The following is a 24,426-nucleotide window of genomic DNA, read 5'->3' on the forward strand; positions in this document are numbered from 1 at the left end:
TGCTGCAGCTCTACAAAGCCCTTGTTCAATCCCGCCTTGACTATGGGAGTCTGATTTATGATTCGGCGGCGCCCTCAGTGTTGCATGTACTTGACCCAGTGCACCACTGTGGCATTCGCCTAGTGACGGGAGCTTTTAGAACGAGTCCGGTGACCAGTGCCGTGGTGGAGGCCAGAGTCCCTCCATTGCAGATCTGACGTGCACAACTGCTTGCCAGTTATGTTGCACACATTCGTAGTTCTCCTGAGCATCCAAATTACCATCTTCTTTTTCCACCTGCGGCAGTTCATCTCCCGTATCAGCGGTCCAGGTCAGGGCTAACGATTACGGTACGCATGCGATCCCTTCTGTCTGAACTGGAGTCCTTCCCTTTACCACCTCCCATCCAGGTCCGCCCACATACACCTCCATGGTGTACACCTAGGCTGCAGATTCATCTGGACCTTTCACATGACCCTAAGGACTCACTCTAGGCACTCTCCACTGTCACTTTCTCTCGATTCTTGAAGTGTTCCGGGGCTCTGAAGTGGTTTACACTGATGGCTTGATGGGTGATGGTCATGTTGTCTTCGCCTACGTCCACAGAGGCCATTTTGGAACAGCATTCCTTGCCCGATGGCTTCAGTGTATTCACTGCAGAGCTGGTGGTCACCTCTCGTGCACTTCATAATATCCGTTCATGTCCCCCGGCGATCATTTATTCTGTGTACTGACTCCCTGAGCAGCCTACAAGCTATCGACCTATGCTACCTTCGCCAACCTATGGTAGCATCCATGCAGGAGTCCATCTATGCCCTCCACCGGTCCTGTCGTTAAGTGGTGTTTATGGACCCCAGAACATGGCATCCCTGGCAACGAACTTGCCGACAGGCTGGCCAAACAGGCTACTCGGGACTCTCTTCTCGAGATGGGCGTCTCTGAACCTTAGCTGCGTTCTGACTTACGCCGTAGGGTTTTTCGGCTTTTGGAGACAGAATGGCATAACAGTATGAGCAACAAACTGTGTGTCATTAAGGAGACTTTGAATGTGTGGAAGTCTTCCGTGCGGGCCTCTCACAGGGAATCAGTTGTCCCCTGCCGGCTCGGCATTGGCCACGCTTGGGTGACCCACGGTTACCTCTTGTGCTGTGAAGACCCGTCTCGGTGTTGGTGCGGCGCCCAGTTGACAGTGGCCCATATTCAGGTGCACCATCCCAGTTTGACTGCCAAGTGACAAAATCTTGAGTTACTGGACTCGTTGCCGCTAATTTTATCTGAAGACATCTCATCAGCCACTTTACCTTTACGTTTTACTTGTGAGGGTGGGTTTTATCATTTGATGTAAGTTTTAGTGAATTTCCTTTGTCCCTCTGTGTCTTCCACTCTAGTGCTTCTAGGGTGGATATTTTAATGCGTTTCAGAGTGGCTGGTTTCTCTTTTTTTATTCTCATGGTTAGCCAGCCATGGTAATCTGCTTCATTGTTTTAATCTCTTCATCCTGTTTTTGCGTTTCTGTGGTTTTCTTGTCCCCTTTTGTCCATTTACATGATTGTTGCCCTTCATCGTTCTTGTGATTTTTCCTTTCATTCCGTTTTGAGTTGTCAGTCGCGTTTGTTTTATTCTCATACTTGTGACACTGTTTTATTCAGAACAAGGGACTGATGACCTTGTAGTTTGGTCCCTTGCAACCTCTCTTAATCCAACCAACCAACGTTAACCCTGCTGCTCTCCGCTGTCACGTCCTCTAGATTCTAGATGTGTTCCAGGGCTCTGAAGTTATTTACACTGACGGCTCGATGGCTGATGGTAATTTTGACTTTGCCTGTGTCCACAGAGGCCCTATTGAACAACATTCCTTGCCTGCTGGCTGCAGTGTATTCACTGCAGAACTTGTGGCCATACCTCGTGCAATTCATTCAGTACATCCCTTCCTGTTCTGGTGAGTCATTTCTTCTCTGTTCTTACACACTGAGTAGCTTACAAGCTATCAACCAGTGCTACCATCACCATCCTTTGTTAGCGAACATCCAGGAGTCCATCTCTGCCCTGGAACGGTCCAGCCCTACAGTGGTGTTTGTGTGGACCCCAGAACATGTCGTAATCCCAGGCAACGAACTTGCTGACAGGCTGGCCAAATAGGCTACGTGGAAACTGCTCCTGGAGATGGGAATGTCTGAAACTGACCTGCATCCTGTCTTACACCACAAGTTTTTTCGGCTTTGGGAGATGGAGTGGCATAACAGTATGCACAACAAACTGCGTCTCATTAAGGAGACTGCAAATGTGTGGAAGTCTTCTGTGCGTGCGAGCTTCTCACAGGGAATCAGTTGTCCTTTGTCGGCTCTGCATTGGCCATATGTGGCTCATACATGGTTGCCTCCTCCATCGCGAGGACCCATTTCAATGTTGCTGTGGCCCGCAAATTACATTCGTCAACCTCTTGCTGGACTGCTTACTTTCTGCCGCCCTATCTTCGGTGTTGGGTGACAATGCCTCAACAGCAGCTTTAGTTTTAAGTTTTATTTGTGAGGGTGGGTTTTATCATTTGATCTGAGTTTTAGCGCATGGCCTTTGTCCCTGTGTGTCCTCCACCATAGGACTTTTATGGTGGAAGTTTTAATGTGTTGCAGAGTGGCTGGCTTCTGCTTTTTTATTCTCGTGGTCAGCCAGCTGTGGTAATCTGCTTTCTTATTTTTAATCTCTTCTCCCTGTTTCTTGTGTGTCTGTGATTTTCTTGTCCTGTTTTGTCCATTGTTGTGTTTGTTGTTCTGTCGTTCTACTGGCTTTTCCTTTCTCCTGTTATTGTGCTGTACGCCGTCTTTGTTTTCTTCTTTCCCTTGGGTAATTGTTCTACTGGGAACAAGAGACCGATGACCTCACAGTTTGGTCCCTTTCCATCCCCTTTTAAACCAACCAACCAACCAACCAACCTTTGCACAAGCCTAAACTAAAATTTGAAATACGGAACCCTGTGTGAATGCTATCTACCTGTGCTGCCGCTACAACGGCATCACCATCAATGATGCCATCCTGCCCCTCATTGAAGCTTCCTCCAGTGGGCCCTCAGAGCTGCCCATCTTCCTGCCCCGGCATGTCTTCTCCTGTTGCTCCCAAAGCTTCTACTTTGGGAGCATCGCCTCCCTAAACTGCTGGGGACATCAGTCCCCTCTCCCCAGCCAGAGAAGTAATGGCCTCCTCCAGCTCCTCTCAAGTGGAAGGGCTCACTTGGGACTCTACCTTCCACAGTCCCCTCTAGAGATCAAGTGGATGCCAGCCAGTGGCTGAAGAGCCATTGGCTGCTGGTTGAAAGGCTTCAAGGTCTTCCTCTGTCCCTGAAGCTACTTCCAAGAAGCCCTCCCAGCAAACCCCTAAGGAACAGTGAGAGGGCAAAACTTCAAAGAAGTAGTTTCATGAGAAAATGGGAGCCTCCAGTGCTCACCCCCTCCCACACACTAGCGCACCCCCACAGCTCTGCGTCAGAGGACAAGATGGAGATTCTGGCGTCACCTCAGATGCAATGGTACTGGATGCCAATACTCAACGTGTGGCAACAGGTGATGATGAGGCCTAATTTGCCTCCTTCATCACTTCATGGCACACAAGATGGCAGTAAGTGGCCAGTGGAACTGTGGCAGTTTTTTCTCCCCCCTGGCGGAAGTCAGTGTCTTGGTGGTTGCCGGAAATTGTTGTGGCCATTAGAGACTGTAGGCGGAACCTCCAACGTCACAAGTGCCACCCCTCCCTGGAGAATCTAATTGCCTTCAAAAGTCTCCGTGTCCAGGTTCGCCGCCTCATAAAATGAAGGAAGCAGGAGTGTTGGGAAAGCTATGTCTCCACCATCGGAACACGAACCTCCCTCTCTCAGGTTAGCACAAGCTCCGCCGACTTTACGGCTATCAAACCCCTACATGGGTGTCTGGAATTTCCACAAATGCAGCTGTATCTGCCGATCCAGACGTAATCGCAGAGCATCTTGCTGAGCATTATGCTCACATCTCTGCATCTGACAATTACTGCCTCACTTTTCGTCTCCTCAGTGGTTGGAATGAGAACACCTATCTTTTGCTCCACGCCACCCTGATTCTTATAATGCTCCCATCAGTGAGTGGGAATTTCTTAGTGCCCTTGCCGACTGTCCTGACACATCCCCCAATCCAGATCGCATCCATTCACAAATAATGAAACATTTGTCAGCGGATTCCCAACGCCACCTCCTTGCTGTTTTCAACTGCATCTGGAGCGATGGAGAATTCCCATCGGAATGGCGGGAAAGTGTCATCCTTCCAGTGCTAAAGTGTGGGAAGAACCCTCTAGATGTTGATAGCGATCATCCTATCAGCATCACCAACACTCAGTGCAAGCTGCTTGAACATATGGTGAGCGGCAGTTGTGTTGGCTCCTTGAGTCTCGGGGCTTTCTGGCTCTGCCCCAGGGCAGTTTTTCCCGAGGACACTCCAGTCTACAACTTGGTGCATCTGGAGTCTGCCTTTCCCTGGTGCCAACACTTGATTGCTGTCTTTTTGACCTAACAAAGGCATATGATACGACTCGGCGACACCACATCCTTGCTACTCTGCATGAGTAGGGTCTTGGGGCCCTCCTCCAGATTTTCTTTTTTTGTACAGAAGTTTTTGTCGCTCCACACTTTAAGTTCATGTCGGTGCTTCCCTCAGTGCACCCCATACCCCATATACAAGATAATGGGGTCCCGCAGGGCTCTAATCAGAGTGTCCCACTCTTTTTAATTGCCATCAATGGTTTCGCATTAGCAGTAGGATCATTTACGACTTTTGTATTTCCTTTTGCTCCTCTTCTAATCCCCTCAGGGGGCTCAGCATTTAGTTGCTGGGTACGGGCTTGGCGACCCCGGGGTCCCTGAGCTGGGGACTGGGAAGCGCCACCAGTCCTCAATACCGTAACCTCTGAGCGTGCTTAAACGACCACCGTAAGGCGCGATGGTGGAAGTGGAACGTTGAACGGTACAGAGCCCGAGGATCTTGGCTTAACTGCCTGGGTCACGAGGGTGGTATAAACCTCTATAAAAAAAACCTCAATCTCAAGGTGTGCTGCGCGCCGAGGAGACGCATGGCTGTTTAGGTAGAACAGTTGCTAGCAGGCGACCTCTGGGGAACCTGACACCCCCCCAGTTGTATTAGGCTTACCCAGGCAAGCGGCAGGGCTCTGTCTGGGTGGACATACCGTCCCCTAGCTGCTAGTGGGACCACCATGAAACGAAATACAAATAGCGCGCAAGCATGAGTCTCTAAGAAAGGAAAGCTTAATGCTTTACAGCATGACCCCCAATCGTTCCCTTCCCTGTCCACATCAGGGGAGGAACGGCGATCTAAATTACCTGGTGAGACATATTCTCCTCGATTTCTGGTTTGCAGCCAAACAGATGGGGACTCATTTCTGACCACAAAGCCTCAGTTTTTTGTGGAAAATTTAGAGGAAAAGTTTGGGGAAGTTGAGGGCATGTCTAAAATAAGGTCTGGAGCAGTCCTCATACAGACAGCATCCCCAGCACAGTCACGGGCATTGCTTGCTTGTGACAAGCTCGGTGATGTTGCAGTCTCCATTATGCCTCATAAGAGCCTCAATATGGTTCAGGGACTTATTTTTCATTGTGACATGTTGTTGCAGTCTGACGACGAGCTCCGTGCAAATCTGGAATGCCGCGGTGTCCACTTTGTACGATGTGTCTTCAGGGGACCTAAAGATGGTAGGGTTGCCACTGGCACCTTTAACTTGGCTTTCGAGGGAGACACCCTGCCCGAGAAGGTCAAGGTGATGATATATCGATGTGATGTTAAGCCTTACGTCCCTCCTCCCATGCACTGCTTTAAGTGCTTCCGGTTTGGGCATATGTCATAGAGATGTGAGACCAACCCTACCTGTCGGGATTGTGGACGTGCCTCCCACCCCAATGTCCCGTGTTCGCCGCCCCCTGTTTGTATCAACTGCGGGCAGAAACATTCACCTTGCTCGTGAGACCGTGCGGTTTATCAAAAAGAACGTAAGATTATGGCGTATAAGACCTTGGACAGGCTCACTTACACGGAGGCTAAACGCAAGTCCGACCAACTTCACCCTGTGCGCATTTCATCGACGTTTGCTGCAGCAGCTTCGATGTCACCATCCCTGGCGACGAGCCCCCAAGCTCAGCTGCTTTTTGTGGGCCCTCCAGCCCAGCCGTCTATTCCTGCCCCCCAGGTAGTTGGGGGAACACCCTCCTCCGTTGCTCCCCTGTTATCAACATCGGGATTAACAACCCCTCCTTCTTTGGGGACTTCAGTCCCCACCTCTGAGCTGGAGAAGTGCCCGCCTCCTCCGACTCCCTCCGGATCCGTTGGTGTCCTCCCTTCCATGGTTACTGCCCCTCCAGATGTCAGCCAGTGGCTGAAAAAGCCACCATGTGAGGCCCGTAGGGCTTCCAGGTCTTCCTCGGTCCATGAGACTGGGTCGCAAAAGCCCACTCAGCCTGATAAACCAAAGGACAAATGGGACCCTACCAAAAAGAAGAAAAAGCAAAAGGAGAAGGACATAGAGACAGAAAAGGAGTTCACCACTGCACCCGAAGATGATGTGGAGCATCTAGCGTCCCCTCAGGAGCTAGATGTTGCTTAACCCGCAGCTCCTATGGAAGTTGTTCAGGCTACTTCGCAATTGGTGGCGGCAAGCGCTTCTAAGGTGTAACCTATCCCCCCCCCTCCCCCAGATTCTTTCATGTCTTCACAGTCTGATACATTATATTTTTTAATGGAATTGCCGTGGTTTTTTCCACCACCTTGCTGAGTTGAAACAGCTTTTGTGCCGCTTCCCTGCCACTTGTCTGGCCCTACAGGAAACCTGTTTTCCTGTTCGGCAGACCCCCTCCCTCTGTGGCTACCGGGGTCATTATAAGAACCGCGTAGAATACGACAGGGTGTCTGTGTTTATGTTCCTAGTGCCCCAGTGCCACTACACACAGCTCTCAAGGCTGTGGCTGTTAGAGTCCGTGCAGGAATGGAGCTTACCATCTGTTCCCTCTACCTTCCCCCAGATGAGGTTGTCCATCTTGGCGACCTAGCTGCCTTGTTCACCCAGCTCCCCCCCCCCCCCCCCCCCCCCCCCCCCCCCAACCCCGCCATTCCTCATTTTGGGGGATTTTAATGCCCACTACCCTTTATGGGGTGGGGCCCAGATCTCAGGCCAGGGTATGAATGTTGACACTCTTGGCCCAGCAGGACATTTACCTCCTTAACACTGGTGCTCCCACATATTTTAGCTTGACTCGTGGCACATACTTGGCCATTGACCTCTCTCTTAGTAGCCCAGGTCTTCTTCCATACCTCAGTTGGAGGGTCCATGACAACCTCTGTGGTAGCGACCACTTTCCTATTATGGTTTCTCTTCTTCAATCCCAACCCCCTGACCAGCTCCCACGATGGTCTCTTCGTGGTTCTGATCGGGCAGCCTACACCTCAGCTACTGTGGCCATTGCTCCGCTTCCTGGTGATATTGATTTGGCAGTGGACGAGGTCACTATGGCCATTGTTTCTACTGCTGAGGCAACTGTCCCCTGCTCTCCATGTACCCTAAGGCATCAGTCAATCCCTTGGTGGACACCAGAGATTGTAGAAGCTACCCGGGACCGCCAGCGTGCCCTGCAATGACACCGGCATCATCCTTCCCTAGAGAATCTGGTTGCCTTTAAACAGCTGCGGTCCCGGGTTCAGCGGTTAATCTGGCGGAGCAAACAGGACTGCTGGGAACGATATGTTGCCACCATAGGTTCTCGCACCTCCCCATCTCAGGTGTGGTCACGGGTTCGGGGCATTTTTGGCTTTCGCCCTCATGCGTCTGTCCCTTGCTTCTCTCTTTGGGGTACACTTTGTACTGACCCAATTGCCATCGCCGAACATCTGGCAGAGTACTTTGCTCGTATTTCCGTGACAACAGGCTACAGCGCAGAATTCTGTGCCATTAAAGAGCAGTTGTCATTTTGCACGCACCGTTGGGAATGATGCAACGCCCCGTTTAGTGAATGGGAGTTCCAAAGTGCCCTTACAGCTTGCCCTGATACCTCTCCAGGTCCAGACCGAATTCACAACCAGTTTTTTCGCCATCTCTCGGCGCACTGTTAGGGTGAATTACTCACCCTGTTTAACCGCATCTGGACGGAGGACGATTTCCCAACTCGTTGGCAGGATAGCATTACCATCCCAGTGCTTAAACCTGGTGCAGATACGCTGGTGGTTGATAGCTACTGCCCTATCAGCCTTACCAATGTTATGTGCAAACTCCTGGAACGGATGGTGAGTCGGCGGCTCATGTGGATCCTTGAAGCTCGGGGTCTCCTAGCCCAGCAACAGGGGGCTTCCGTTAGGGCCGCTCAGCGATCGACAATTTAGTCTCGCTAGAGTTGGCTATTTGTACAGCTTTTACTCGGCGAGAACATCTAGTTGCTGTTTTCTTTGATCTTCAGAAGGCATACGATACCACCTGGCGCCATCATATCCTTGCTACGCTGCACGAATGGGGCTTACGGGGCCCGGAATTTTCTCTCCAATCGCTCCTTTCGGGTTAAGGTTGGCACATATTTTGTCTCTGCTCACATTCAGGAGAACGGTGTCCCACAGGGCTCAGTGTTCCCCTCTTTTTGGTGGCGATTAATGGTCTTGCGGCTGCGGTGGGCTCATCGGTCTGTTCCTCTCTATATGCCGATGACTTTTGTCTTTATTACAGTTCCCCAAGCATCAGTGTCGCTGAACGGCGGCTGCAGGGAGCTATCCATAAGGCACATTTTTGGGCATCCAACCATGGTTTTCAGTTCTCAGCCTCTAAGACCCGAGTGATGCATTTCTGTCGTCGTCGAACGGTCCACCTCCATCAAGAGCTCTACCTTGCCAATGAGCTCCTTCGTATTCAGGAAACGCATCGCTTCCTTGGCATGCTGTTTCATGCTCAGCTCACTTGGACACCTCATCTTTGCGAGCTTAAACAATGGTGCTGGCGGCACCTCAACATCCCTTGCTGCCTCAGCCACACTGTTTGGGGGGCTGCACGAACAACCCTCCCACAGCTCTATAAGGCCTTAGTCCAGTCCCGTCTCGACTACGAGAGCGTGGTGTACGACTCAGCAGCACCTTCAACGTTGCAGATCCATACACGATTCTCCATTGTGGTGTCAGACTGGCGACAGGTGCCTTCCGCACTAGGCCTGTGACTAGCCTTCTTGTAGAAGCTGGAATCCCTCCCCTACGATTCCACTGACAACAGTTGCTTGCGTCATACATTGCCTGCGTTCATGCCTCGCCCAACCCCCCAAACCGCAGGCTCCATTTTCCCATCTTCTGCACTCCTCTCCCCACGGCGGCGGCCTAGGTCGGGTCTCCCAATCGCGGTCTGTGTTCGTTCCCTTCTCTCGTCACACAAGTCCTTTCCCTTTCCTTCATCCTTCCGGCCCTTTTCTTGTACGCCTCCTTGGTCCCTCCCTCACTTGCGGCTTTGCTTGGATTTGTCCTGCGACTCCAAGTCCTCCGCTCCACCTGCCAGTCTTCGTCAACAATTCCTGGCTCTTCTTGCCTCATTTCACAATGCAGATGTAGTCTACACCGATGGTTCTGTGGTCAATGGACGCACTGGGTTTGCTTTCATCCATGGCGACTACGTTGAGCAGCATTCCCTGCCTTGTGGGAGCAGTGTTTTCACTGCGGATCTGGTTGCTCTTTATTGTGCACTAGCTCACCTTTCCTTCTGCCCTGGAGAGTCATTTCTCATATGCAGTGACTCCCTGAGTGGATTGCAAGCACTCTGCCAGTGGTTTCCTCGGGACCCTTTGGTGCGCGGTATTCAAGATGCTGTTTTTGCTCTCGCCGAGTGTGGTCATTTAGCGACGTTTGCATGGACCCTGGGCTGCGTGGACCCCGGGGCACATCGGCATTCCAAGAAACGAACATGTCGATCGGTTGGCCAAGCAGGCCACCACTTCGCCACCCCTGGAGCTTGGTCTCGTGGAAAGAGACCTCCGGTTAGCCCTACATCGCAAGGTGTGCGATGTCTGTAGCTGTGAATGGTCTGTCTTGAACACGCCAAATAAGCTCCGCATGGTCAAGTTGTCCACAGCCGTATGGAACTCATCCTTGAGGGGCACGCATAGGGACTCAGTTGTTCTCTGCCGTCTCCGAATTGGACATACGCGGTTGACCCACAGCTATCTCCTTTGTCGTGAGAACCCGCCCAAGTGTCGCTGTGATGCAGGGCTGACAGTGGTCCATCTTCTCATGGACTGCCCCCTTTTAGCCCCCTTGCGGCAGTCCTTTAATTTGCCAGCTGCACTTCCTTTAATTCTTGGTGACGATGCCTCTATAACTGACTCGGTTTTACGTTTTATCCGTGCAGCTGGGATTTATCACTCACTCTAGTGTGGGCACTCTTGCATGATTTCTCAGGCTACACCCACTCCAGAGCCTTTTATTGTGACGTAGATACATACCAATATAGTGTCTTTTATGGTAAAAAGTTGTGTTGGTACCTGTATGAATGCTTTCCAGCTGCAGGTTCTTTGTTTGTAGTTGAGTGGTTGACATTTTACCTGATCCATCAACCACTGTTGTCTGTTTTACTCTAGTCAACTATTTGCTCTGCTCCTTTTAAGTGTCCTCTGTTTTGTGTTACTGCGGTGTTCATTTTAGCTCTGTACCCCTTGGTGTTCCCTCCATCTGGGTGCAGAGGTTACGCTTTTACTGTATAGGCCTTTTGCAAGTATGACTGTTTGGAACTGGGGACTGATGACCTCGATGTTTAGCCCCCATTAAACCCGAAAACCAACCAACCAATCCTCTTCTAATGTTGTGGCTGAACACTGGCTGCAGGGAGCTATACGGAAGGCGCAGATGTGGGCCATCACTCAGTTTCCAGTTTTTGGCTGCCAAAACTTGTCATGCTCTTCTGTCGTCATTGTACTGTCCATCCCCATTCTGAAGTTTACCTTGATGACCAACTACTAGATGTAGTGAATACTTACCCCTTTTTGGGACTGGTCTTAGACACCTGCTTAACTTGGCTTCCCCATCTTTGTCAGCTTAAGGACAAGTGCTGGCAGCACATTAATCTTATTCGTTGCCTGAGCCTCATTGACTCCTGCTCCGTGTGAGTCCTTGTCATCTGTAGTGACTCCTTAAGCAGCCTACAAGCTCTCGACCAGTGCTTCCCTAGACTTCTTTGGGTAATGACTATCCAGGAGTCTCTTTATGCCCTCTGCAACAGAGGATGTTCAGTGACCTTCATTTGGACCCCAAGACATATCAGGATACCAGGCAATAAACTCGCTGACCGCCTCGCCAAACAGGCTACCCGTAAACCAACTCTGGAGATTGGCCTGCTGGAGACCGGTTTGCGATCGGTCTTCTGCCGCAAAGTTTTCGTGATCTGGGATACTGAATGGCGCACCCTGAGTACACCAAATAAACTCAGTGTTATCAAGGAGATAACAAGTGTGTAGTGCTCATCCATTTGATCCACTTGCAGGGAATCTATTGTCCTTTGCCGGCTCCGCATCGGTAATATGTGGCTAACACATGGTCACCTCCTCCGTCGTGAGGACCCACCTCAGCGTTGCTGTGGCTCCCCTATGGCTGTCATCCACATCTTGTTGGGCTGCCCAATTTTAGCTGCTCTGTGGCAGACTTTTAACCTTCCCAGCACCCTACCTATGGTGTTGGGTGACAATGCCTCAACACCGGATATAGTTTTACATTTTATTCATGAGGGGCATTTTTATTGTACCACCTAAATATGGGTGTCTGGCCTCCTGTCCTAGGCCTCCACCCTCCCTCCATTTTAACTCTGTCACCCTTTCTTTGCATTTGTTTGTCTTGATGTTCGCCTTTTCCCCACATGTGTTCATCTTGCCTTATCTTTCTGGAGTGGACTTTTTGGTGTGTTACAGAGTGGCTGGCTCATCCTCTTTTATTCTTGTGATTACCCAGCCCAACCCATCTGCTCTATGGTTTTAATACCTTCCACTACTATTCCTTGTGGTGTAAGTTTTCCCCGTTTTTTTATTTGCTTCTTTCGTTTTCTCTTTTGGTGTGGTTCCCCATTCCTTTTCCCCCTTTTACTTTCCCAAACTTGGTGGGGCGAACTTCCAATAGGAGCCTTTTGAACTAGCCCTCTGAACAGCCTACTTGCAGAGGCTGGGTCTCACCACTATGGATCAGGCACCAGCAATAGCTACTCAGTTATGTTATATATGTTCACAGCTTCCCTAAGCACCCAAACTAGCGTGTCCTTTTTTTGTAGTAGGGAGGTCCACCTCCCACAACAGGTCCCAGAACTAGGGTCACAATTGCAATTTGACTACATTGACTCTTCTCTGAACTCTAACCTCCACTGTTGCTTCTTGTCAGGGAGTATTTATGTATGCCCCTGTGGAGTGTACCCAGACCTCGGATCTGTCTCGATTTATCCCTTGGATTGGAAGATCCAGTTGCCCCCTTCTGTTTCACCACCTGTTCGTGGCTGTTCTCAGTGTAGTTCCAGGTTCAGAAGTTGTATAAAGTGAAGGTTCAATGGTCGATGGGTGATCGGTTTTGCATACACACATGCAAAGTGCAGTGAACTATGCTCCTTGCTGAGTGGTTGCAATGTCTTCACTGCTGAATTGGTGACCATCAGAAGAGCTGTTAGCCATGCTTGTTCTAGCACCAGCAAGATGCTTCTAATCTGCAGTAACTCCATTAGCAGCTATCAGGATATAGACTAGTGCTACCCTTATCACCCATTTAGTCATGAGTGTCCAGGATCTTCTTTCTGACCTCCATGAAGCTGTACCACCAATTGTCTTTGCTTGGTGCCCTGGACATGTTGGGGTCTCGGGGTAACGAACATGTAGTATGCTTGGCAAAGTTGGCTACCAGGATGCCAATTTTCAAAATCAGAGTCCCAAAATTGAACTTTTGGTCAACTCTATGCCATCAGTTTTTGGATGTGTGGCACTCAGAATGGTTTGCCCTGTACTTCCCAAACAAAGTGAGGGCCATAAAGGAGATCACAACACTGTGGCAGTCTGCCATTCACACTTCCCGCAGGGAATATGTGGTCCTGTGTCGACTATGCACTGGTCACACTTGGCTGACCCACAGCCATGTTCTCAGAAATGAGGATCCACAGTACTGCTGATGTGGTACCCGCCTAAGGGTGGCACATATTCTACTAGAGAGTCAGAATTTGGCTACTCTGCGGTGATATTGTAAGCTTCTTCACATGCTATCTCTGGTGCTAATGGACAGGGCCAAGGTGGCTGACCTGATTTTAAGTTTCATCCACTAAGGTAGTTTCTTCCCATCTCTGTGAGATGGGGCACTTTGGCCTCATTGACCACCCAGGGGTTTGGAGGGGCACATCTCGTGTGCTCAGGCCCAGGTGTCCGATGGTGGCCAAGGCTCAGTGGTCTGGCCTAGCTCCCAGTCTTCCCACCTTTTCAGTCCCTGTTCTTTTATGTCAATTTTTTAATGTTTTATCGGTCCTTTTATCATTTAGTCTGTGTTGTTCATTTCTGTGGGGTAGTGAATGGTTAGGCGGTGCTGTTGTAATGCAGAGGGTGCGTGTCTCACCGCATACCATGCTCTGGGGACCTCCAACTGCATTTTGGGCAGAGCAGCTTGTCCATCCTACTTCTCCTTGGTTTTATTTGTCTTATTGTATCTTGCGTACTTTTGAGGTTCCCAGGTTTTGCCTTTTGTATCATCCTTTGGAGGTTATTCCTGTCGTTACATATAGGATGAAGGAACCAATGACCTCGTGGTTTGGTCTTTTCAATTTCAACAACCAACCAACCAATAGTCAAATGGCATAACTTTGAATACCACTTAGTACAGTTTGTGCAACAATGAAATAATATGCAGTAAATCTCAGTACATATTAAACACAATCTGTTTCTTGCTGCTCTTTGACAATTTCCTGATATATATTTTACTACAGAACACAAAGCAGCTTTACACATTTTCACAGACAAACAAAAGACTGGGAACATATATTGCTGGGAATATGTAACATTTTTACATTGGAGCTAATGGCCATTAACAGAGCCTTCTTTTTCATAAAGTAGGCATCCTTTGCCTGCATTTTAATATGCAGTGTTTCAGTCTGCGGTCTGCAGACCATTACTTATGTCACCATGTGATATGTTACTCATGATCTTCTCTGACCTTAATCACACTGCCTCCTCAGAGTCGACCATTTGGCTAGAGAAGCAATTACACTCCACCCCACCCCTGCACCCCAAGACGCAGATTTACTGCTGTAACTAAGACTTCTGCTAACTCATAGAAGGAATAATATGTTGTAAGCTACCACACCCTCTAATAAACTCAGCATCATCAAGAAGATTACTATGGCGTGGCACTTGTCCTTCAATTTCTCCTGGAAAGAATCTCCCATTGTATGTTAATTCGTTGTCGGTCATGCCAGTCTGAATAATTTTACGCAACAAGCTACCCTCACATTGTGGTTGTGGAGCCTTACTGACAGCTGCTCATATCCTGGTGGAATGCCCCCCTCCTGGCACTCAACACTGAACATGGTCTTCCGAATTCTTTGCTTCACATGGTATCGGATGGCTCGCGGATGATTGACCTGGTTCTCCATTTTCTCCGTGACAGTAATTTTTATTCATGGATATAACATTTTAAACTACCTTCAGGGCAATGCCAGTGTGGTTGGGATTGGGGGTGTCTTCTGTAAAATGCTGGGTAATTTAGACCCTCAACCCTGCCACCTCTGGGTTGCGAGTGGGAGTGCTATGGGAGGGCCTGTTCCCTTTGCATGCAGATGTCTGGGTGAAGCCCATATGCGGCCTTAACCATTTCTCTCATTGTATTTTATTATTGATGGTCCAGCTAATGTCCATCACATTTTTGGCTTTTCCCCTTTTACTCTTGAGTAGAAGGCATTCTTTACTGTGTAGCTGTCCTCAGCCTTAATCGGATTGGCAGGGGCTAGATGTGGCAGGGGTATTCTCTTGACACGGGTGAGCCCTGGGGGATGGCTTGCTGCTCTAAGCTGTGACCCAATGAGATCCATGTACTTTACTTCGTAAACTTTTTTCAGCTGTGACATCAGTATTGCCTTTAGTGCTTCGTTTTTACCCTCCTGTGTACTTTCCTCATGAGAGTACATTCCTGGTGGATGTCATTACTTCTGGATGAATGAACCTTCGAGTGAGGGACTGGTCGTCTTGGTGCTTAGACCCTCACTGCCGATCAACTAGGACAAAAGAACACTTTAGCACAGCTGACAAGACAGAAAAATCAACTGTCCAGTGTGATGTGAAACCAGAAGTACTTGTGTTAAACATTTATGGTGATTGCCAAAAACAGTAAAGATTGTCAGTGCTTTAGTAAGCGTCATTGGGACATACACACTTCAGTAGCGATGAAATAATGGATATAAATGTCTGTTGGTGTCATATCATCTGTTGTTAATGCACATGTCGGTGAGTGAGTGTTTGTTTACGTTGGGATTGAACTTACGATGAACAAAGTGTAGACAGCTTTCAGCCACATCCAACTTCTCCATCTCCAAAATAAGTGTGGTCAGCACAGTACTTAGCAACAGTGTGAATTGTTTGGCTTGTGTAGATGCTGCAGCAATCACAGGGGCAAGATGTCTGTCATTGTTAATGGCCGTGAACATATACTGCATATAGGAAACAGGCTGCAATTCTGGTCTCAGTCCGTATCTGTGGAGTGTGCATCCTATATTTCTGTGTGCGCCACAGAATGCCGTACGTATTGTACTTGGCCTCTTCCATCAAATCACAAAAGCATCCTTTGTTGGTGGCACTGAAAGTGTAGCTATCTATCCGTAGAAAATATTATAACGTATTACAAATGCCCACCAAATATATCTGAGCATGCAACTTATTCTAAATGGGAACATTGGGTCGCGTATGTCACACATGTAAATTACGCTGTAAACCTGTTTGGAGAAATATTGTATAACATTGTCATCAGCAATATATTAAGAAGTATATAATATTTGTTTCAACAAGTCACTAAAGATTACAGTTTGAAAATACATACAGTTTCCTGACATCATTTTGAAGTTCTTCTATAGTAGGTGCTTGAGAATAATTGCCATCTTCATTTCCTGTGGTCAGAAGATGCTGCAGTTTGCTACAGTAGTTCTTGATACATTGGAGAAATTTAGAGAACTCTTTCGGGTGCCTGTCTTTGATCATGTTTAGGTATTGTATGTTAACTGAAGCAATAGTTTTGTTCATTGTACGTGACCTGTGGCATCTGAAAGAACTCAGTGTGATAACCATAGCTGCTGTAAGGTAGTATTCACTTATCACTACCTTTTTTTCTGTTATGTCAGAGAGACTGCATTAATTTATAAGTCAATGTCCTGGCCTGTCTTCCATCTGCACAGCATGTTATACTTAACAATTTAACATAATGTATTGATACCAGTTCCACAGTCTGTGAGATACAGGTAGAAATTTTTCTGCTTTTTAAGGAAATGAAGAGCTGTAGTTTTCTCATATTCCTGTAACAAGATTCTCTCTTAAAATACTTGCTGATTTACTTCCTCTTACATTTAATTTAATGTGAAAGTAAAATTGCATGCTACAGTTGTTTCTAGAACTGTCAGATCCTTAAAGATCAGTAAGAAATGAATTATCTGTTATCTTGCATCACAGTCCAGCAAGTATATTTATGGAAGTGATAGAGGATTGAACCATATGTTAATTTTAATGTTCATTAGTTTTTGTTTGAATTGTTGTAGGTAAGTCTGGTTGCCCTAGAGTTAAGACAAGAAGTCACATTAGTCTGGATTGCTTTAATTCTAAATTACGTTCTTACTAGATAATGTGCTCTAAGAAACATTTCAAAATTTCCAAATGAATTCAGCACATTTCCAACTGTTGATGTACTATGCTTTTATTCCAGAGGACTCGAGAATCTCGAAGTTGCTACGCCTGTTATGTAGAGAAGATGACAAAGGGAAGTTCCTTGCTCTCTGTAAACAGTTGCAGGTAGTGTAACCCACGTTTTACTTCAATTTAATTTGAATGCTGTCTTAGTTGAATGTATGTTAAAAACTTATAAAAAAGTGTGTGCTGAGGTCCGTTGTTAACTTTATGAAATAAATGAAATCCATCTGGTAAATGAGACTTATTCTTGAATTAACTGCCTGACGGTAAGATTCTTCCCTTTTTTGTCCACCCTATGGCAATTATCCATTGAAATATCCACATTAGAGCCAATCGGGATGAATTGTCAATCCTCTTACGATCCTACTCGCCGGTCATCTTCTGTCCTCAGGAAACAAAGCTGTGACCCCAAGATTGCTTTGTTTTCCCTCATTTTCAGTCAGTCCGGTTTGATATCCCCTCTGTTGATGGCACTCCAGCACATGGGTGAATCATGGTTCTTCTCCATGATACTGTCCATTATCACCCAATCCCCTTAAACAGTTCCTTCCAAGCTGTTGCTGTCCGTCTTTCCCTTTCTAGATACACCTTCTCTCTTTGTACCATATACATTCCATCGTCCACACCAATGGCAAGAGCTGATCTTCATCTCCTTGGTCAGCTCCCGCCCCCCTATTTACCGGTTGGGGACTTCAATGCCCACCACCTGCTTTAGGGATTTCCGCGTCCTTTTCCGCAAGGCTCTCTATTGATTGACCTCTTCCACTAAGCAGATCTTGTTTGCCTCAACACTGGGGAACCTACATTTTTGTCTTCCTCCTCGACAAATTTATCTCATTTAGATATTTTGATTGGTACAGTTCAGCTAGCTCGGTGCTTTGAATGGTTCGCTCTTGCTGATACACACTCGAGTGACCATTTTCCATGTGTCCTTCGATTGCAGCCACAACTGCCATCTATGCGCCTGAGGTGCTGGAAGTTTGCCCAAGCCAATTGGACACTTTTTTTGTCACTTTACTAGCGTCGACGATCGGGTCACCCATGTTACAGAAGTTATTCTTAGAGCCATCGAACATTCTATACCTTGCACCTCCGATTTGCCCCGGCGACCTCTATTTCCTTGGTGGAACGAGGCATCCCGTGATGCAATACACGAGCGGAGATGTGCTCTTCGCGTTTTCCGCCATCATCCTACTTTGGGCAACTGTATCCGCTATAAGCAGTTACGTACGCGATGCCGTCGTGTCATCCGTGATAGCAAGAAGGCTAGCTGGGACTTCTTTACTAGCTCTTTTAACACCTTCACTCCCTCCTCAGAAGTTTGGAGTCGAATTCGACAGTTATCTGGCATGCCTAGTTTCTCCCCAATCTCTGGGCTCACTGTTGCGTATGATACCTTAGTGGACCCAGTCACAATTTCTAACTCATTGGGTCAGAACTTTGCTGAGATTTCGAGCTCTTCAAATTACCCGCCAGCCTTTCTTCCGAAGAAACATGTGACGGAAGTGCAACCTCTTCCTTTCTCCTCTCAAAATAGCGAAAGCTATAATACTGTATTCTCCATGCGGGAACTCCGACACGCCCTCTCTTCTTCTCACTCTTCCGCCCCAGGACCGGATGGTGTCCATGTCCAAATGTTGCTGCATTTGTCATACTATAGTCTGCGTTATCTCCTTCGCCTTTATGATCGAATTTGGGCCAACAGTACTTTTCCCAGAAGATGGCGGGAAGCTATCGTCGTTCCTGTTCCGAAAACTGGAAAGTACAAACATCTCCCCTCTAGCTATCGCCCCATTTCTCTCACGAGTAGTGTATGTAAGGTTTTGGAGTGTATGGTGAATTGCCGTTTAGCCTGGTGGCTGGAGTCCTGAAGTCTTTTAACACGTGCCCAATGCGGTTTTTTAAAGCATTGTACTGCAGTTGACCATCTTGTTGCTCTCTCCACTTATATCATAAACAATTTTCTCAGGAAACTCCAAACAGTAGCAATATTTTTTGATCTGGAGAGAGCATACGATACCTGTTGGAGGACAGGTATCCTCCGCACACTGTTCTCTTTGGGATTTTGAGGTGGGCTACCCTGTTTTATTCGTAAATTTATGACAGAGCGTACATTTAAAGAGCGGGTGAACTCTATGCCATACTTTCTCCCAAGAAAACGGGGTGCCCCAGGACTCCATGCTAATTGTTGTACCGTTTGTCATTGCCATAAATCCAATTTTGGATTGTCTCCTTCCCAATGTCTCAGGCTCTCTCTTTGTGGATGATTTTGTGATCTACTACAGCTCTCAACAGACCAGCCTTTTCGAATGACGTCTTCAAGGATGTCTTGATCGCCTCCACTCTTGGAGCATCGAAACCGGCTTCTGCTTTTCTCCCAGTAAGACCGTTTGTGTGAATTATTGGCATCATGCGGGGTTTTTTTCACCTTCCCTACATCTAGGCCCTGTCGACCTTCTGTTTGCGGACATCACTAAATTCTTGGGACTTATGTTTGACAGAAAACTGTGCTGGTCCTCCCACATTTCCTATCTTTCGGCTCGCTATCTGCGATCTGTCGGCACTCGAAATTGGACTTGGACTATGGAAGCATAGTTTACTCCTCTGCTCGGCCATCTATTCTTCAGCGTCTTGACTCTGTCCATCACTGTGGATTGCGTTTAACGTCTGGAGCTTTTTACACCAACCCTGTGGAAAGCTTTTATGCTGAGACTGCTGAACCTCCACTGTCCAATCGGTTAGCTGTCCTGAGTTGTTAAGCTAGCCATCTGTCTTCCATGCCTGCTAATCCAGCCCGTGACGTCTTTTTTGATACCTCCCTGGATTTAGAGTATGCAAGCCGCCCTTCCTCTCTACTAACACCAGGAGTCCGCTTCTGTCAACTGCTACGTTTACTTTCCTTCCACTTTCCTAAAACTTTATTGACAACTGGGGGTACATCACCGCCTTGGCTCCGCCCCCAGATCTGCTTGCTCCGTGACCTTTATCAGCTTCCCAAGGATGGTACCCCTTCTCTCGTTTATCGTCAGGCATTTGCTGCTCTAGGCACACAAATGAAGGATGCCACATTTATTTATACTGATGGCTCAAAAACATCATTTGGTGTTGGGAGTGCCTATATTGTTGGCAACACCCCTAATAGATTTCGGCTTCCCAACCAGTGTTTGGTTTTTACTGCACAGCTTTACGCTGTTCTCCAGGCTGTCGAATACATCAGTTGCCATCAGTGGATACAGTATATTATATGCTCAGATTCGCTCAGCTCTCTCCTCAGTCTCCAAGCTCTTTACACTGTCCACCCTCTGGTCCACCAGATTCAGGAATGCCTCCACTTGGGGGGCATCTCTGCGGCATTCCTCTGGATCCCAGGACACGTTGGTATCCGTGGAAATGAGATGGCTGATATAGCGGCCAAGGCTGCAGTCTCTCTTCCTCGGCCTGCTGTTCACATGGTCCCCTTCGCCAGTCTACAGTGTGTTTTATGTCGCCGTGTTGCTCTTTTATGGCATGCACAGTGGTCTACACTTCCCAATAATAAATTGCGGGACGTGAAAGCTTTTCCCTGTGCTTGGACCTCTTCCTCCCGAACTCGTCATCGGGAGGAGGTAATTTTAACTAGACTCTGGACAGGGCACTGTCTTTTTAACCATCGACATCTTTTAAGTGCCGATCCTCCCCACTTTGTCCCCACTGCTCTCAGCTGTGGATGGTGAGACACCTTTTACTTCAGTGCTCCTATTTTACTCCGCTACGTGCCTGTTTACAGCTGTCGCCTGATATATCTTCCAATTTAGTAGATGACACGCGCTCAGCAGATTGCGTCCTCAAGTTTATCAGTGTTAGTGAGATGACGTTGGTCATTTGAAGCTCTTTTTGGGGAAAACAACCCCCCCCTTCCATAGTGGTTTTCTAAGCTTTCCTTGTGTTTTGTAGTTTCCCCACTTTTTGAGTTTCGCTCCCATTGCAGCTGATTTCCAATTTTTTTTTTTTTTTACCCTTCCCTAAGCCACAGAACGGGCACTAATGACCATAGCAGTTTTGTGCCCTAAAACCATAACAAAACAAAGAAACGGACAAATGATGAGAGAGGCAAACTCGGGCTCAGAGGCCTGGATCAGCAGATTTTGATGAGTGAGTGGGCCACCTATGTAGCACATAGTGGGTGACACATTGTACAGGGTTATTACAAATGATTGAAGCGATTTCACAGCTCTACAATAACTTTATTATTTGAGATATTTTCACAATGCTTTGCACACACATACAAAAACTCAAAGTTTTTTTAGGCATTCACAAATGTTCGATATGTGCCCCTTTAGTGATTCGGCAGATATCAAGCCGATGATCAAGTTCCTCCCACACTCGGCGCAGCATGTCCCCATCAATGAGTTCGAAAGCATCGTTGATGCGAGCTCGCAGTTCTGGCACGTTTCTTGGTAGAGGAGGTTTAAACACTAAATCTTTCACATAACCCCACAGAAAGAAATCGCATGGGGTTAAGTCGGGAGAGCGTGGAGGCCATGACATGAATTGCTGATCATGATCTCAACCATGACCGATCCATCGGTTTCCAATCTCCTGTTTAAGAAATGCCGAACATCATGATGGAAGTGCGGTGGAGCACCATCCTGTTGAAAGATGTTGTCGGCGCTGTCGGTCTCCAGTTGTGGCATGAGCCAATTTTCCAGCATGTCCAGATACACGTGTCCTGTAATGTTTTTTTCGCAGAAGAAAAATGGGTCGTAAACTTTAAACCGTGAGATTGCACAAAACACGTTAACTTTTGGTGAATTGCGAATTTGCTGCATGAATGCGTGAGGATTCTCTACCGCCCAGATTCGCACATTGTGTCTGTTCACTTCACCATTAAGAAAAAATGTTGCTTCATCACTGAAAACAAGTTTCGCACTGAACGCATCCTCTTCCATGAGCTGTTGCAACCGCGCCGAAAATTCAAAGCGTTTGACTTTGTCATCGGGTGTCAGGGCTTGTAGCAATTGTAAACGGTAAGGCTTCTGCTTTAGCCTTTGCCGTAAGATTTTCCAAACCGTCGGCTGTGGTACGTTTAGCTCCCTGCTTGCTTTATTCGTCGACTTCCACGGGCTACGCGTGAAACTTGCCTGCACGCGTTCAACCGTTTCTTCGCTCACTGCAGGCCGACCCGTTGATTTCCCCTTACAGAGGCATCCAGAAGCTTTAAACTGCGCATACCATCGCCGAATGGAGTTAGCAGTTGGTGGATCTTTGTTGAACTTCGTCCTGAAGTGTTGTTGCACTGTTATGACTGACTGATGTGAGTGCATTTCAAGCACGACATACGCTTTATGACTGACTGATGTGAGTGCATTTCAAGCACGACATATGCTTTATGACTGACTGATGTGAGTGCATCTCAAGCACGACATATGCTTTCTTGGCTCCTGTCGCCATTTTGTCTCACTGCGCTCTCGAGGGCTCTGGCGGTAGAAACCTGAAGTGCGGCTTCAGCCGAACAAAACTTTGAGTTTTTCTACGTATCTGTAGTGTGTTGTGACCATATGTCAATGAATGGAGCTACAGTTAATTTATGAAATCACTTCAATCATTTGTAATAGCCCTGTAAAGTACAGGCACAATGCGTGCCTGCAGAGATTTAAGTAGCTGTGATGGGAAATCCTTCCAAGGTGCATTGTCATTCTATGTCAGTATGGAAACAGGAGACCTACTGATAGTAACAAGCTGGATCTGATCTTGAGGGCAATAGAGTGTGCATCTGTGTTTGTGTTTTGTGCAGTAGGCTTTTATTTAATGGTGTAATTGTAAGAGCTAAGTAAAAGAGCCCAACGTTGGAACCTTTGAGCCATCTGCTTCAGAAGCCATGAATGTGGTCCAAATGGTGCTACCAACAGTTTATGGTCAGTAATGAGTGTAAACTTAGTCTCATAGGGAAACATACGGAATTTCTTAATGGCAAAGATGATTCCCAGAGCCTGTTTATGAGCTGTGGGTAATTCTAGTGGGTTTTAGTGTCTTGGATGAATAGGTAATGGCCTGCCCAATAACCATCATTGTTATGGTACGACAACACCACACCGGTCCTCCACCCACCACCCCCCTCCAGGTGGCTTGCCGCTCTTTGGTAGGTTTGTGCTTGGCTACCAGAGGACCCCATCCTTTTTAGCATCTTTTCCCGTCCATGCTGCATGTCTATCCTTTTGCTGTTCCTTTACCCCTCCCTTGGCTAACATGTCTAGGGTGTTTTTGGGAATGCATTCCACATTTTCAGTAGCTGACATCAGAACAGTCTCACCACCGTTTTTTGTTCCTTTTCTCTTTCTTCGTTCACCTTCTCCTATACTTCCTCCGCCTCAGTGTTTAAGATTTCTCTTTTTCTTCTTCCTCCCTGTGTGCTCCTGAAGGCCGCCCCATGTGTCTGACGCATAACGGGTGACTGGGTAATGCTTAATTCCCAGCCCCAGTTCAACTTGTAGGGTTCACATGTATCCCCGGGTACAGACCAGGCCCAGGTAAGGGTGATTGCCCGAGCTGCTACCTTCCCAAATTGCCAATTGGTCCTTCGGTTAGGTGTTCAGGTGGTGTGAATAGTTACCGAAGGTGGTGAGACCCTCTCTGGGTGGTGGGGGGAGGAGGGGGAGAGGCAGTTGGAAGGAGTGTGCCATTGGATACATTGACAATAATGGGAGATTTTCTCGCAATGAGCCAATCATCAGTCAACGTCAATCAGTCAACGTCTACCAAACGTAAACTGAATGAAGCTCCCAATTCAAAGACTCTGCCAGCTACACCACAATTCCTTGTGGTTTCACGTACTGAAGGCGGTCAGTCCTTTGCAGTGGTAAATCCGTTTATTCTTCAGAAAGGTGTTGATGCAATTGCTAGCCCTGTTACACAGTTTACGCAGTGGTACTTCGCTTTTGGAGACTACTACTGATCCTCAAGCACAACTACTGCTTGCCGCTTTGCTTCTACGTGGCTATACTGTTCGTGTCGAGGCCCGTAGAACTGTGAATTCTTCCCATTGTGTTATTTACACTAGGCTGCTGGATGGTCTGACTGAGTCAGAAATCCAAACGTACATCTCTGATCAGGATGTCATTGTAGTCCATCAGGTGATGAAAAAGGTAGATGCATCCTTAGTGCCCACGCCCACTCTATTTCTCACTTCTGATAGAGGGGTGCTTCCGTCCAAGATCAAACGAGGCTATGAAGTTATCACAGACACATTACATTCTGAACTCTATGTGCTGCTACCAGTGTCATCATTTCAACCACACTCGGATGTGTTGTCGACACCTGGCTAGATGTGCAACCCAAGGTAGGGATGCTCACGAGGGCGATTGTCTGCCACCTCCTCTCTGCTGTATCAGCTGCATTTGCGACCGTATTGCCTCCTCACAAAATTGTCTCGTGTATTGCGATGAGCAGACTGTCTGGGAGATCTGGGTAAAGAAAGAAAAACCTTACCTGGTTGCTCGCAAGTTATTTGCTAATACAAATCCCACTTTCTACCGTCTCGCATGGAA

General features: G+C 47.6%; 1 protein-coding gene across 1 annotated transcript in view; it reads left to right on the plus strand.

Moving 5' to 3' along the window:
• Positions 1–24,426, plus strand: part of LOC126473496 (serine/threonine-protein kinase SMG1) — a 353,891-nt gene that overhangs the window by 26,619 nt on the left and 302,846 nt on the right. Inside the window, exon 2 of the mRNA XM_050100581.1 lies at positions 16,920–17,005. Coding sequence (XP_049956538.1) covers positions 16,920–17,005 — 86 coding nt within the window. The remainder of the gene's footprint in view (positions 1–16,919; positions 17,006–24,426) is intronic.

The sequence above is a fragment of the Schistocerca serialis genome, chromosome 4, assembly GCF_023864345.2.
Source record: "Schistocerca serialis cubense isolate TAMUIC-IGC-003099 chromosome 4, iqSchSeri2.2, whole genome shotgun sequence".
NCBI classification, from domain to species: domain Eukaryota; kingdom Metazoa; phylum Arthropoda; class Insecta; order Orthoptera; family Acrididae; genus Schistocerca; species Schistocerca serialis.